Genomic DNA, 17,418 nt, shown 5'->3' with positions numbered 1-17,418 from the left:
TTTTAACACGTTCAGAAGAAACGATTAAAATTTCCAAACCCCAGCGTCAAAAAACAAAGGCGAGTGACAGCAATTTAAATCGTTCATTGTAAACAATGAAAATAGTTGAGTGGTACCGTTTAAAAGTCGTTGAGTGTAAAAAAAAATCCAATTGTTGAGCGCAAGCGTCTACTTTCAATACTGGAGATGCAGCCATTTAAATCGTTGAGTGGCAGCCGATGAATAGCAAACCCAACGTCACCGGCAAAGATAAACTGCCGCACGATATGGATAAGTTAGGCTATCGTTGGGTATAGTTTGTGAACGCCGGCTTCACGATAATTATTCGTTGGTATATCGTATCTATAAGTAATCAAAGCGCTCTATGCACATTATTAGTTCATTGTGCATTTGTCCAACCCATTATGAATAGACCTAAATAGTAAAAACAAGCTATAGCTCATTGTTGAAAAAGCCTCATAAAAATTTAGCCGCGAAGAACTTCGAACAATGGTGAAAAGATGTCTCCTACCCGTGGACACGCGGACGCAAGGACGATCCATCATAACCCACACCCTCCCCCTCACACTCACCTACTACTGCCAACATGAACAAACTACTACTAATACTAATACTGATACTGATACTGTTACTGCTGACATGGACATCGACTCAAAAAGGACTCGAAAACACTGTTGGGTTCCCCTTTTATGAGCAGCATTTTTATATACCAATTCCCAAAACCGCTGGGAACACGTCTTTATATGGCAGTTGTAAGCTAGAAACACGTTAATTTTTTTTTTTTTTGTCGACCGGAAGACGTCATTGGAATACGTCTACATACGTCGATGTGTGTTGGGACTACGTAAAGAATTGGTTCAAAGCACGTCAAACATAAGTTAGAAATAAGTTTCGCGTAAAAAAGACATTCCCGCGACGTGTTTCGATTTATGAGTAGCTTATAAGTAGCCTTTGTGGACGTGTGTAAGCGTCCGCATATCGTGTGTACAACTTATCCCCATCGCATGCGGAACGTGTCATACGCCGAGTACGTCGTAAAATTTTGAACATGTTTAAAATTTCTTGACGTACTCTACTTATTACGACGTATGATAGCGTACTTTAGCATTCTACTCACGTATACCAAACTTACTCATACCGTATTTGATGTGCCCCAACGTTTTAGACACATTTTTCTTAGGTCGGCATACGCTGGCAAGATCGCCAAGGTGTGACCGCGATGTTGACACTTCCATTTCTACGGCAGTTATGATTCGAATCGTTGTGCGTCAGCCTTTTAATAGGCTACGTCACGACATCGTCGGCGATGCGTGCAACGCGCTATGCCTAAGTTAGACTATCGTTGGGCATCGGTTGTGTAGGCCGACAACAGGTTCAGCATTCGTTGGTATAAGTTATCTATAACACAACGAAACATTCTGTGTCCGTTACCAATGCGTTATACATAAGACCAAGTCGCTATGAATACGTCCGAATCTTTAAAAAAAACATCAAAAGTTCAACGTAAGCCAGCGTTTTACATACATTTTAATACGTTGCCATCGCTGGCTAAAACGTCAAGGTGTGACCGGGCCTTAAGGTTCTTGAAATTACAAGCAAATCATTTAAACCTTTGTTTAGATTTTGATTTTATGTAACATTATGTTAACCTCCATTACATCTGCAAGAAATCTAAGATAGGGCCGTTGTCGGCCTCATTTTGACACGCCTGTTCCTGTTTTCCGTCATGTCCGTGTCTTCCCTGTAGCAAGGAATGTCACGCAAGCAGCTGGACCTTCAGGGAAAACTGGAGGATGCACGTGAACTTCAACGTGACCTGAAGATACGAGAGACTACCATGGCAGGCTTGTTAGCTAGCTCATTGAGTCCTTCTCAACTCAAAGACTATCATCATCTCATTGGCCTCAAGGCTTCGGTGCTCATCACACAACGGCATTTGGAGGAATCCCTTCAGTCAGCAGAGTTTCAGCTGGATGTGTTGCACAACAACTCAACGTCTGAAGAGCAAGCAACTCCAAATAATTTATTAGAAACTTCGCAAGGTAATATCAGACTAATTTGATTTTAAGTGCATCGCAGTTGCAATTGGCCTCGGTTTGCTTCGTGCCAGCATCAATTTGTAGTCCCGTTTGTTTTCTCTTGACAAACAATTGAGTTTGACAAAGTATTTTGTATGATCATAGCAACGGCTTTCTCTGATTCTGATGCACCATACTCTGCTACAGAGCATGAGTGCTGTTGAAGCAGTTTCTTGGCAAGGGTTATGCTGGGTGCTTCCCAGCAGGAATTTTGAATTTGTTCATGGTGCTGGCGATAGCTCACTTCTTCTTCACGAAAGACACCATGGGATATTTAGCGTCTGGGAGATGGAACACCCAGTTTAACGTCTATCCAAGGGACAGCACAAATATTGATGAATCACCTTGCCTGTGAAACATCGGGATGACAGTTTATAGCTGGGTCGGGATTCGGTCCCAGGTGAGACAGCTTCGAGGCGAGTGTACATACCTCTAGGCCATCCTGCCAGCCCAGCAACGACTTTAGAAACAGTTCAATGCTAAAGAGAGCCTGCAAGCGGTTGGACGTGATGTAATACAAGCGGTACTAACGTGATAACGTTCACACTTTTGGTTTACTGCCTACACCGTAACTACAAATGAATTTTACTTGTGACCTGGGCTCCACTATACTCAGGAAGAATTTGGGAAAATCGTTTTTTGCAGTTTTTAATATGTGATCATTCACCCACCTGCCTTTGCAAAATGAATCTTCCCATCACTTACTTGCAAGTCTGTAACATTCTTTATTTATATGATCCAATCATTTTCCAGCACCAATTTATTCTGTACACACCTTTTCTGGGGCCATATCTTTATTATGTAAGTAAATATGGCAAGTTCCAAACTATACTTTGCCTGTCGTCTCAGCAATTGTTAAAATGTAGGCCAAACAAAGTATTTTCGCACAACAATAAGGGAAAGCAATTACAAGAGTTAAAAAAAAAATCTTTTTCAACTCAATTTAATGGGGAAAGTATTTATTCAAAGAAAACCTTTTTGAGCAATGTATTAATTTACCAACCCACATGAAAAACCATAAATGTTAGGACAAAGTAGTCGAAACATGACACGAAGACCGACAGTAAATAAACTATTTAGGTCAATTTTTTCCACTTTCTGTTTTGAATTGAATCGCTTGCTTTTTCTGAAGTGACATACTTCAGACTAAAATATACATCTGATTATCTACAGCCCAGTCAGACAGAACAATGAAATTCATGGAGCCCAGTCAGACAGAACAATGAAATTCATGGAGCTCTAATAACAATGTCAACTCATTTCTGGGACAGGTGACCACAAACCTCGTCCCCTCCTCCCTTTTCCTTCTTCCTTGCTGTGTGGGTTGAAGCGTTAAAGAACAGCTTGGCTTCACATCCCCAATTGCCTTCCTTTTCACTAGTTTAGTGTGTAGCCTGTGGCTGCTGGTTGCATCATCAATGGGTGCGTGGCTATACTGCTGATGTGTGCCCCTTGTAGGTTAGAGCAGGAATTATTAATTTGTTCGTGATGTCGGTGATGGGATCTTTTAACTCTTCACAAAGGACACCATTGGATCTTTAACGCCCACCAACTAATGCCGACAGACGAGACTCCCTGTTTAACGTCCGTCCAGGATGGCACACACATTGATGAATTACCCTGCCTGCGAAAAACCTGGATGACAGTTTATAGAAAACCTAGGCTAGATAGATCAAAAGCGAGTGCATAACTTTAGGCTATCCTGATAGCTCTAATTGCCTTCCTGATAAGCATTCAACATGGGTAATACCAATTCTACCACATTGAGGGTGGATCATGTCAACTTTATGTACTTGGATTGCAGGTTTATTCATTGGGTTGTTCAAGTTGGGGCACTTGGGATCCATTATTCAAAGAAGAAAAAATTACAGCCAACCAAGAATTGCACTTCTTCAAGCTCTCTATTTTAGCACAGAGCTCAGTTTTATTATCCCCCACCGCGTGGCGGAAGGGGGATATTGTTGTCACCCAGGTCGTCCGGCTGTCCGTCGGTCCAGGCGTCAACATTTATAGCTGTGAGTGCGATAACTCATAAACTGTTCACCATATCGATTTGAAATTTGGGTCACACATGTACCACCTGAAAAGGAAGAACCCTATTGATTTTGGGCATGGCCGGATCCAAGATGGCCGACTGGGGTGGCCATCTTGAAAAAAATGTTTTTTGTAATAAATGGAAAACCGCTTATCTGATTTCAATTATTTTTGGTTGCTACGTTCCTCACCCCTGGGAAACTTTTTCGAGATGATGACCAAATGGTGTCTTGTTTCCAATTCACCTCCGTCATTGTCTGGAATATGTATGACCTTTTTCATTCAATGGCGGGGGATTCCCCATCTCTGATGGTATATTTATTTTCTTTGCAACTATCTTTTGGTCACATGCCATAGAAAGGAGTGAGAAGGAACATGAAACCACCAATAAGTTTGCTCCTATCCAATACATAATAAAATTAATGGTCTCTATTTCTATCATCTTTAGAAATGTTCCCCAAAATGTTGTAGCATTAATTGTCTGCATGTATTTTGGTTTAGTTTTCCAGATTACTGCCATATTTCTTCACAGTGATATGGAATATGCAAATCTACTTCTGTTCTGAAAAGCAGCCTTTTAATCACAGTTTCATATCTCATCTAACATATACAATATGATTCAGCAATATTTGTTGTGTATGATTTATCTTCTCCATTTACGAATTCCTTTGTAATTACTGTTTGCCAAATGTTGGTAGCAACATGCCTGCTTTTGAGAACACAGTACACCAAGTAGCCTTAAAGTGCCTTTTGAGATGTATGGAACACTATAATATGATATTCTTGACTATAATTGATTCCGACTCACGAGGAGTGGATAGCTGGCCGAACAAGCGGTTACTCGAAGCACAACTTGCCGAGCATGCTATCATGTACTTTCTCTCCGTTAGCGAAGCATTGATAACTGCAAGTAAATACACATCCATAACTCCCTTCACTTATGTCTGTCAAAGCATTTTTTTTGTTGGACAGGAGTTGGAGGGAAACTTTTTGGGGTTAAAAAACAAAAAAAAGTTTGTGAATGTGGGAATGCGGTATAAAATAAATGTGTATGTTGTGAAACTTAACGTTGCAGGTTCCATCCCAGAATTCACTTTTTGTGTTTTACTTGAAACAGCATACTGGTTTCCATAAACCGACATTTTAAAATAATTTGGTGTTTCATTCGCACTCTGCACTTGTTTCCTTCTTGCAGAAAAATCAAAATTGATTGTATTTATTTTTGTTCTGCAAACTAATGTGAATTTCTTTCATTTTATTTTATTTTTATTATGATATATATCCTTTTAATAGTTCATCTAACTTTTATCAGTTGTAATTTATGGGCTAAAAATAAATAAACCGGCCTTATTAACTTGAATGGAAAATTCACTTGTTTTTCCCAAAATGTAAATGTTTGAGAAAATGCTTTAATGCTATTTTGCAGACTTAACAGCATGTGACTGTAGTCATAATTTGTACACACTACTCCATTTAAGTCAAGTGTAAATTATTTCCTTTACAGATTCCAGTTAAATGGGCATCCCTGATGTATAAACTGATTGGATGGAAAGAATGAAAGATACCTGGTAAATAAAAATTGGAATTCCAGAGCTGTTTCATCGATGTTGTTTTTCAGCTGCAAAGTAACATGTAAATGCAATCTGTTTTCATTATACCATCTGTCACATTGACAAAGATACATAGAAAACGAGTGACACTTCCATCAAGCCCAGTGGCTGTGTTTGTCTTGTCTAATAGTCATGTGTTGCGTCTCGTGTATATCCAAAGAATAATCGATAAGAGGCTGAACTAAATTCCTGTTTTACATTAACAACTGGAAGGGCACTCGGTAGAGCGCATACCTCCTCCACACAAGGCCTGATCCATGAGAACATATCGGGCCCAATACATTTTTGAAATATCTTGCTATATATCGTTTTTGGCCCTATCTCTCAACGGTGAAGAATCACTTTTTAAAATTAAATAATTCTCGGGTCCAAATCCAGATCCGGATCTTCACAAAACTCTAATCATGTCTTCCTTGTCACACACCAAACGTGTCCAACAAGTTTCGTCCGAATCCGCCCACAACTTTTTGAGATATCTTGCTATGTAGATGATTTTTTTTCCCCTATCAATCAATGGTAAAGAATCGCTTTTAAAAATTCTAGTAGTCGGATCCAGATCCGGATCTTCACCAAAATCTAATCAGTTCGTCCTTGTCACACACCGAACCTGTCCACAAAATTTCATCCAGATCCGTCCACAACTTTTTGAGATCCTGCACACAAACACAGAGAGGGGTGAAAACATAACCACCTTCACCTTCGCTGGCAGAGGTAAAGAAAAAAAAGTCCATTGACCTCGTGTTTGGAGTTCTGCCCTGTTGGTTCGAGCTGTGAAAATCATAAACTGACATTTTGTGTGCCCTTTGGCTTGATATATTTTTGAATTGAATTTCGCTAATTTTCCACTTGAATTCCTCTTTTGAATAACTCTGGTGCGTGCGCGCTTGGTCATTAAGCATATAACATATTGTTGAGGATTCAGCGGTGGGGGGAATTCGGATGAGTGCGTCAATCACTGTCCGTAACCAGTTTGGGTTTTCACACCCTACTCTCGACAGCCAAATGTTACGTATTCGGCGTCACTTCACCACCGCCGTCTCCGGGGTTATAACGCCGGCTGGTTTGGCACAGGCCTCGGGTCACGTACCTCGAATCGCGATACCAACGTACCCCTGGACTTTACCAGTTGGGGGAATAGATCCCCGTTACAGACTGGTTTTGTCAGAGACCGAGCAAATTCTGCCAGTCTGTAACCATTTTGGTTTTTATATCCAAATCGAGCGGATTGTTCCTCGGCGCGGCACTAATTAATTCAAAGCGGCAACTTCATACGAATCAGCTAGATTTATTGGGGACACATCGGGGAAACACAACACAAGCAAAGCATTCACGACAATGTTATAATTAATCTATTACCCGTTCTTAACTAGGGAGCTACGGATTACGGGTTTCGAAGGGAACTCTAGCGAGATAAACCTTAAACAACATGCAGGCAAGACACGGACAGCATGCAGACAAGACACAGAGTACTTGGTGATGCTTCATGGATGAGAGAAAAAGTGTCAGAGGCATGAATGTGGCTCGTAACAAGCCGATGTCAACGGATTCGAGCGCCCAAGCTCAAACACGCCGCGTGGAAAATGGCGCTTGTCCTTCTTCTCCCGGCATCGCTTGCGCACGCAGCCTCAGTGCGTTCTGACCCCGCGTAAGGTCGATGGCACAAGACTGTCAGATCGATGGTGGGTTTCAGCTGGTTTCTCACAAGGTCCAGTGTACAAGTCCAGGCCAAATCAGGGTGTTGGGCTCCGCAGGCGGATCAACAAACGTGTCGAGCTGTGTGGTGAGTAAAGACAGAGGCTCCGCCGTTAGACGCAGGTTGAACCTGTCAATCACCTCATAAAGTCGATCACCTCCTCATAAAGTCGATCGCCGATTCACACAGCAGCCAGTTCCTCTCGACGCAGATAGCAGCCTCCCACTAGTCGTTTCTATACAGCAGAAATCCTCACTCGACACTCAGGCTCAGTTACTCCCTCGGCAGATGGCAGACTCAACCCTCAGGTTCAGGCCGTTACTCTCTTACAGATCGCCGACCACACCCACCGTGAGTTTCTCCTCCATCCGATCGTAGACAGACCTCTTGCAGTGCCTCCTACTGCCGATCACCCGACTTGACACTCGTCGTTTCTCTGTTGCCTTCCCGGCGCTCGCTCGCTTCAAAGCCGACTGACTCCTCCCTTCAGTTTCACTTCCTTCTCTAGGCCACTCCCCCTCAGAGCGCTGGGCGGGGACTATTGTCCGGAGAGAGGAAGGAAGAAGAAGAACCTCTCGGTCCACCACCACTGTACGAACAATAAACAGCCTCTTACGCCTCCCGACACACATGTAACATCCATTTACCGAACAACCTGGCTAAACATGCATTTAATGGGGGATCTGGGCTAATCCTATATTTAATAACCCACTAAGGCCTTAGTTATTTTATAACTTGGTTTACGGATCTGCCGACGGGATATTTGCCGAAATGAAATATAAATATAAAACACATTTTTAGCCTTTTATATTTATACATTTTCCGCCGAAGGTGCACAAGTTTCAAAACCCGAAATGTAAACGTCGGCATTTATTTTCAAAATATAATTTCATGCGTGCGCCAAAATGCCGAGTCACCTTTAACCAAACTGCGCAGTCGAGCCCGGCTGCGCAGTTCCACTGCGCAGTCGTCTTCGGTCATGGCGTCTGAGCAGTGGCCAGCGTGGTTCAGATTGACTGTGGTTTCTGGGGCGAAAGTGGTTGTTAAGAAGTACGTCAGCAGTATAAATTCAAGTGACTGTATTGGTGATTTAATCACGCAACATCTTGACGCCGAATATTCTGGCCGAACAATTGCATCAATTCAGTGCAGCAGCAGGGATGATTCGCAGGCTCCCCTCGATCGTGCCGATTTTGTTTCCGTCGAAAGTTGTACACCGCTGTTCGTATTGAAAGATTTTGGTGCCAAGTACGTCAAAGTTTCCCTGCGAGATGCTGATATTCAGCCTTCAACGGACCAGAAATCAGCCTTTGATGTGCTCATGTGGATGGGGAGACGGTACGATCAGATGCCCACTGAAAAGTAAGAGCTGGTTATGGCTCTGATTGACCGTTTTGAGCGTGTTGACTCCTCGTAGACACCTTTTTTAATCATATTCTGCACTATGCACTGGTGTGCACGCACACGACTTGGACAGTAATTTTCTCAGCATTGTTGGTATTTGTTTGATGATCCAACAGGTTTCTATAAGAAAAACATGCCGGACTATATTGTAAAAACAAGTTTTAATCCTTCTTTATTGTTTTTCACATCAGATGATACAGTGAACATGGGCATCCTGCATTTGAATGGTCTTCCATCTTCAATGTTTTCTTAGATCCTCCTGGTCCAGGATTTATATTTATTTCCCCCCAGCCCCCCCCCCACCCACCTTCCCTTGTCTTTTCCATGGAACATCCGATAAAAAAAAAATCATTAAAATATATAATTTCTAAAAATTTAAATTATATTTATATTTATATTTCGACCTACCGACCCTACATTTTAGCTGAAGAACTGCGTAAACAAAGTTATAAAATAACTAAGGCCAAAGGGCCATTTCCGCAACAATATCGTTCTCTTTGCTCACCACCACCCCCTCCTCCCCTCATCTTTCTCGTACACGCTCCTTCCAAATTCCATGTCCAGGCGACGTATGACATAATTGCCAGGTCCTGAAGGAACAGAGTACGTACTTGATTTTTTTTACTCTTGGTTTTCTTGGTTGTTTATTATCCCACCCCCCCGGAGGGAGGGAGCGGGATATTGTAATCGTCCGGTTTGTTTGTCTGTTGGGATTCGCGAGATATCCCTTATTTTCGGGTTTTGTGTGTGTGTGTGTGTGTGTGTGTGTGTGTGTGTGTGTGTGTGTGTGTGTGTGTGTGTGTGTGTGTGTGTGTGTGTGTGTGTGTGTGTGTGTGTCTCTGCAACGCGAGGCTTCACAGCACAAACCAGCAAACCAATTTCGATGAAACTTGGCGAACAGGTGCCGTATGGGCTGGGAGTGTGCGTGTTTGAGTTTCGTTGCTCCGTGACTTGGACTGTGACTACATCTATTAATTACGTTTTATTGGACCGGACCGTCCCTACGTCTATTAATTATGTCACATACTCTTGGAACACAACTTTTAGACTTTTAGACACCACAGTCCCCTTCGACCTTTAAGATACCTTAGACCTTTAAAACCCTTTAGACCCTTCAAAAACCCTTAAGACTTAGCTTAAATTGGCAAACTCCATGCACCCTCAGCATGGGAATGGGAGGTTGGGGACGGGGGTGAAGCCTCGATGTGTTCATTTGAGTATGTCTATTTATTACATATTATTGGGCCATGCCGATGTCGATCAATTGCATCACATACTATTGGAACATAAGTTTTAGACACCACAGACCCTTCCATAGGCCCTTTACCATCCTTTAGACCCTTTACACCCATTAGACCCCTCAGACCCCTCGGCCCTATTGATCCCTTACACCCATAGGCCGTTTAAGGGACCCCCTTATAGCCCTTGTACATTTTAGACTCTTAAAATACCATTTTAACCCCTTTGACCTTAACACCACTTAGACCTTTTAAAGGTCCCTTAGACCCTTAAAATACCTGTTAGACCTCTTAGACCACTCTACACCCATTTAGATAAACCATTTAGACCCCTTAAATCTTTACACCCATTACATTTCTTCAACCTCTTCATACTCATTTCGACCCTTTTGAGACCTGTAGACCTTCGACCGTTGAGACACTTTTCAGACCTATAAACCTTTTAGACCATTTGGACACTTTTAGACCCCTTTTGCACTTTCACCCGAAGACTCCTTTAAATACTTTATGCACTTAGACTCTTTAAACCCGATATATAGTTTGACCCCTTTCGAGTCCTTAGAAAATCTAAAAGAAATCCGCCTGAAAATTATTTTTGACGACCTTTATCATGTATCATTCGCATCGCATTACAAGTTACAGACTGATCAAAACTGATATCCCAAACTGATCCCAAACTGAAACTGATGATGGAAAGTGAAACTGAAACTACTGATCTATTTTTCATTGAATGAGATACCAGAATTAAATACTGTGAGAAATACCGAATGGAAATTGTCAAAAACAAAGATATAGTGAGTATACAGTGAGGGGGGAGGTTAGGCTGTAGAAGTGACTCGGCGAGGGATTGGTGCTTGGAGGTGGTGAATTGGCATGGAAAGAACTTTGATGGTCTTCAGTCAGGCGGTAGGCCCAAAAAAGTGCCTAAATCCATTTCCCAGCCGAGCTCCCGTCATTTCAGCTTCCTAAATAGTACTTCTGCAGTACAACAAGCATGGATTGGAAATCTTAGTTGATGAAATGGAACGAGATCCCTTAGAAGGAACATTAAATTGTAGGAGGCCATTTATGCCCATCAAACGTGTACAATGGTTGCCAACTTGTAGTTCCATCAATACCTCTGCCACCAAAGCTGTATTGAGGTTCTTTTTTCACCCCTGTTTGTCTGTCTGACTGTGAACTGGATATCTCGAAAAGGTGTGAACGGATTCGGACGAATTTTGGTGGAGAGGTTGGGTGTGTGACAAGGAAGAAATGATTCGATTTTGGTGAAGATCTGTATCTACACTATAATTTTTAAATGTGATTCTTCACCATTAAGAGAGATAGAACCAAAAACGATATATAGCACTATATTTCAAAAAGTTATGGACGATTTATATAGCAAAACCTGTTGGATGAGTTGGTCAGGTGACAAGGACAAGCCGATAAGATTATGGTGGATGGTGGATGACAAAAACCTGGACAAAAAAAAACCTGGTGAATGACGAGTACAAGCCGAGTCCGGATCCGACCTATCAGTGGGATAGAAAACGTAAACTGTTCAGCTTGGCAGAGGTATGTGCTCCACCGAGTGGACCTTTTGAAATATCATATTTATGTTATTTCACCTTATCTCTCAATGGTGAAGAATCACTTAAAAATTCGTCTCTGCATTCGGATCTTCACCAATATCGACTGAAAATTTCATTTAAATTGAATGCTATATTTTGAACACGAATCGGGAAACAAACCTGTAGTTTAGCGGTACTTTGGCTCTGAATCTTTCCCAATCGCACATGCCACAGAGAGGAGTGTGATAATATTTTTCTTTTGTATGCCTACCTCGGAGTCAGACAAAGTTGGAAATCATTCCAAACAGGACACATACTGTTTTTAAGGATGCCATAATGGACACAAACAACAGGTACGAAGAGCTAATGGCACTTGGTCAAGAGGATAGTGTAATCAACTGGGTCAACTGTGGTAAATTCTGGAATTTTTTTATTTATACAAATTTTACAATGTTTATTTGATTTAAAATGAATTATGTACGTGAATACTGGAGAACACAAATTGCCTTTTTACTGCTTCCACAACCTCCAGTTTTTCAGGACTTGAACAGTTAAATCAGGTGGTGCATAAGACCACAACGGTGGTAAACTTCGGAAATGTTTTTCATGTGACCTTTAAAATCTTTATCTTGTTTCAATTGAATTACTGTGTATACCTGAACACTCCGTGGGGTAAGGTGTTCCCATGAACTCTCGAGTTACCTCCGCTGCTGAAGGTGAAGGAGGTTATGTTTTATTATTGAAGGAGTTATTTATTTTAGAAGGTGAAGGAGTTATGCTGGACAAAAAGTGGATTACAACACACTATTTGCCTCAACTGGTGTGTTGCTTTTTTTGTTTTTCTCGGCTTCATGCTGTGGAATCCAAGGCATTTCGGATCATTGATATCTCCCGCGATGAGACTGAGTCTTTGGGCCTCTCACTTTCTCACCACAAGCAGCTCGTGGTCTTTCTGTCTTCTACCGTCTCCTCTCCGGTCTTACCCCCACCCCCGCTCTGTCTGCGATTTGTCCCCACAATATTACCGCAGGGTGCTCAAGGTCCGCCAACAACCCCCTTCTGGTAAAACTACCAAAATCATGAATCACTGCTCACCTTCACTCTTTCATTCCTCTTTTTCCCCACCTTTGGAACAAACTCCCTCACTCTGTTCATTCCCACTCTTCCCTCCAGGCCTTCAAAACAGCTGGTCATCACCACCTCTTATCGTCCCCCCTCCAAATCCACGATCTTTTCTACCCCCGTTAATCTACCCCAAGCCCACATCCTTCAAATTCCCTGCTTTTCTTCCTGAAAGTCCCTGTAATGTCCATCTTGTCTACCTCGTGTTCCCTGTCCCATCCCTCTCCCTTCCACAGATCTCCTAATGTCTCTGTTCCCGACTGTTTTGTCCTTACCACTCCTGCCCCTCTTGTTTCATGCCCCCCCTTGCTGTACGTTGTGTGTTCGCTCTCATACGAGCCTCGACAAGGTATACAAAAAAAAAACTGACTGTGTTGGACCACTCTTTGCAAAGATGTTCCCGAGAGACGTCTCCAAAAAGTATGTGGCGGTGCGGAGGAAAACAACTGCGATCATCAAGCATGCCTTAGCACATACATGTTACAGCCAGTCTTGGACTATATGAAACTACATCCATTCCCTCTTGCAATCGATTGAAGGAGTGAGTCAGGAGTCGAGTCGATGTATCCACTTGTGCGCTTCTTTGACATGAACTGGGGCAGTCCCCACAAATATTTGAAGGATGTGTCTGATATCAAACTGAACAGGGTTGGGCATGTTTGAGAAAGTGGAGGAAAACTATAGAGCAGATAGAATCCCATGGGAAAACACACTGGCTTTCAGTCTCGACAATGCGAGTGTGAATCTTGTAAAACCTGCAGGAATCTGCACACCTTCCAAGAATAAAAATCCTGATGTATTCACAGGTGGATGTAACTGTCGCATACTACACATTACACAACAAGGCCAACCACACACCTGACGACTTCACTCTTTCAAGTGGTTTCTCAATATTGATGATCTCCAAGCAGACCTCTACCACTACTTTGACAAAAGTAAAAAATGAAAAGCTGAGCTCAAGGAATTCATTTCTTTCTGTGATCAGAAGTGCAGAAAGTAGAGATCAACGCGATGGCTCATCAGGGATACTTACATAAACAGGATTCTGCTGCATTTTCCTCGTCTGAAGAGTTATTTTGCCAATCAAAATGAGATCAAAGATCCTTGAATTCAATGGCTCCAAGAAGATTTTGTAAATCAATGCACTGTGAAATTTATCTGACATTTTCCCGGTCCATTCTGAAAATTTGGCGACACCAACGAGATCCTTTAATTTGAGGAACTGAAAATTCCTTGCATCAGGACAGAACTCACAACGTTTCGACAAAGCTTGTTGGGTCGGTTTCTCAGGGAAGAGGAATATCATGGTGAAGTCGATGTTGATGTTTCAGATTCATTTCCAAGACGAACATTTCTTGGGTTTTCAAACACCGACTCTGATGTGACGTGCGTATCTCTCACCACCTTGGAGATTGTGAGAATCCAAGATTATTGTCGTAAGTTCTATCAAGAGGCATTCAACTATGTGCTCTCCCATTTCTCACTTTACAGGATGATGTGATCCGCCGTGCGAAACTCAGTGACTTTTACATGCGAAGAGAAACTGAATTTGATGATGTCAGATATGTTGTTGAATGGTCCTCCATATTGAAATGCATAGATCATCTTCCTTGCTTGACGGCTTGCAACGAGTACTGCCTCACGCAACTGTTTCTGATCCGAACCAAAGGGTGGACAAGAAGCTGCCATGAGATATCGTTGATGAAGTGGACAGAAGGGGGAACCACAATTTGGCCTTCTGTTTACAGGAGTTCAGCACATGCTTGTCCTGCCTCACAATCATGCCAAAGAGCAACGTATCTTCTCACAAGTTCGCAAGAACAAGTCCGATTTCTGAGGAACTTTATTCAATGAGGTCACCGTGTCTGCTCTCCTCACGTGCTCTCAATCCTCTGAGACATCTTGTCAGAAAGGCCAAGAAAGCCTGAGGGTAATGCAACGCAGAGCAGTCACATTAAAGGTCCCCTAACATGCAAAACTTTCTGGTTATTTTATATATTAACTTGACCTTCCTAGTGAAGAAATCACCCATGTTTTTTTTTAATCAAAAATGGGATAATTAGAGCAATATTTCGATCATTTCTGGTGCTTTTCACAACTTGTTATGCCCTGCCCCTAAAAAAAAGTTGACCAGCGAATCGCAGCATTGACGTCACATACAGAAACTCGCACAGAGTGGATTGACTCGAGATCTCGAGAGTCCAGACTCGAGACGAGTCCGACAAATCCATCGTCCGTCCGACTAGTCCGATAAATCTGACGTGCTGTAGCTTTTATTTATTATTCTCTTTTCTTCATTGTTTTCTACTGGCGCTACATGACGACAGTAGGAATAAAATAAATAAAAATGCAACAGAACGTCAGATTTATCGGACGACTCTCGACAATTGTGTCACAAGGTGTTAGTATCCGGACAGCGAGATTACTTCGTTTTATGCGCGGAGAGATACGGCCGATGACATGCGCTGGCCTTGCTTGCGATTAATTCGCCGCGGAGAAACATGTCCGCTCCGCTGGTCACGTCACCTCACTAAAATATTTCTGATATCGAGCAGTATGCAAGTCAAATTTACATGATTGAATTACGAATAGGATTTAGTCTAACCAGTTGTTATTGCCAAGCCTTCCTTCGATGTCCTCCCGATCATCATGAACTCCGGGAATTTCATCGCCAGTTTCCTCTGCTTGCCCTGCTTGGGGCTCGAACTGGTAAGGCCGTATTTCATTTCCAGCTGCCTGAACTTCACCTCCCGCGACTACGTTATCCGACAATTCTCCATGTGATTCAGACCAAAATCCTTCATTTCTCTCACTGTCGCGACCAGACAAATCAAAGTCCATGCCATCCATTATTCAAAACCAAATGTTCGATTTTTTCAAAGCAGAAATGAATGAAGCGATTGAGTCGACCAATCAAATGTGGAAACACACAGGAAGCCAATAGAATCACGGAGACCACCAACCCGAGTAATTTACGTGCAGCCTTTGTAATCCTGTAGTTGACGTCATGTGGGTTACGCCCCTTTTAGGAGAATTTTTAGGGGCGTTCCCGAAGAGGTTTGTTTTTTTAATTTTACATTTTACAGAATGAGTATTGTGAAAAAACATTGTCAGATCTGAAATCATGATGAAAAACTCCTCCAGGACATATATAAATGAAATTTCAGTACTTTTGCATGTCAGGGGACCTTTAAGTGACTCATCCGTCAGGTCTTGGCCACATGTCGGTTTGAATGACCTCTGCTCGTGAATGACCTTCTTCACAACCGTTGAGATGGGTCAACGCAGTACCTCGACGGTACAGTGAACATTTCAGTTGAGTTATGAACAGCTGCAAGTTCACATCGTCAATAAACGACGATCTTGGTATTCTGGTGTATTTTGTATCACTGACACGTCCAATGGCGTGGTTTAACCCTTCCTTTTAGTCGCGTCTCGCGTCGCCAACGTGGCTCTAAGAGGGCTCCTCCTTCTTCTCCTTCTCCTTCTTCTTAAGACAAAACCTTTCGGACTCGGCTCTTTTATATTCAGGATCCGGATCTCCTTAAATACTAAACACCTGTACACATCCTCACATAGACGGTGCCTTTTGAGAGCGTCTATCATGAACTTTTAAATATATTCGGACATTTGCTTTAAAGTTTCGAAAAGTTCACGTTACTATTTAAAGATTATTCCATTTAATGTATTGTAATTTCGTAAATACATTATTTTCTCGTCATGAACGACGATCGTCCATGACGGGTCTCGCTATTGGCTCCATCAAGGCACGTGATGAAATATCGGAAGTTGTTGTTGTTTTTCTTTTTTTCCTCCTTCTTCTTCTTGTTCTTGTTCTTCTGGTGAAGACAAAGCCTTTAGGACGCGGCTCTTGGACACATTGTCCTTGTTTGTGTAATGTGTGCTGCATTGTTTACTGTGTCATGGTTGGTTTCTTGTTGCTTATTAATTTTTTTCATAGGGCTGTGGATTTCAAGTGGTATTTTGCAACACAAACACAACCTGGGTGTCAAATTAGACGAATAACCCCCCCAAAAAATTTTTTTTTAGAGTTTAAATTTATTTTTAAATCGTCACGAAAGGGTTAAAAAAATCGCTTTCGATTTCTACCAACCCGTTTACAGTGTGTTTACAGTGCAGTATTCCTGTCTCCACGTTTTCTGCACAGTAAGGTGTTTTTAATTAACAGCAGTTGGTATATTTTTGCTTCATTCACATTACCCAGGTTTTTTGGGAGTTTTTTTTTTGCCTATACATAGCTGTCAGTTGCTTATACACCGCCCAAATGAAGGCACGTGTCAGAAGAACGTGTTGCGAGCTTGGAGCAAGATCGCCTGTCGGCCGGGTGTTCTGATAGTATAAAACGATTAAAGATCACAATCCCTCGCACTGTCACCAACGCCCCTCTTCTGTGCGTATGTAATATACAGACAAACTTCTTCCAAGACGAGAGAAACACGCACGCATACGGCGGTGTCGCTGGCTGAGCCAACACTGGCGGTGTATATGGGTCCGAAAACAAATCTTTTTTTAATTTTTTTTTTTTTAATTTACTTTTCGCGAGTTTTCATCATAAATTACAAAGTTAAACTTGCACGTGAATATTTAGAGAGTATAAATATTCCTGATAGCGATTTGTAAAACGTTCGTGGAAGCGCACAACACACTTTAACTCTTCATGACTGA

The 17,418-nt window shown here is 42.1% G+C and overlaps 1 protein-coding gene across 2 annotated transcripts in view; it reads left to right on the top strand.

The window, feature by feature from the left end:
* Nucleotides 1–5,702, top strand: part of LOC147034769 (uncharacterized) — a 101,965-nt gene extending 96,263 nt beyond the window's left edge. For both annotated transcript variants that reach the window (XM_085888587.1, XM_085888580.1), the window contains exon 12: nt 1,748–5,702. In XM_085888587.1, the coding sequence (XP_085744713.1) occupies nt 1,748–2,062 (315 nt within the window). In that variant the 3' untranslated portion in view covers nt 2,063–5,702. The remainder of the gene's footprint in view (nt 1–1,747) is intronic.
* Nucleotides 5,703–17,418: the final 11,716 nt, after the last annotated feature.

Source organism: Eptatretus burgeri, chromosome 1, assembly GCF_056783735.1.
Source record: "Eptatretus burgeri isolate ZD-2024b chromosome 1, Ebu_testis_v1, whole genome shotgun sequence".
Lineage (NCBI taxonomy): Eukaryota > Metazoa > Chordata > Myxini > Myxiniformes > Myxinidae > Eptatretus > Eptatretus burgeri.
Note: the sequence above shows the minus strand (reverse complement) of the source record. Positions and strands in the feature narration are given on the sequence as shown.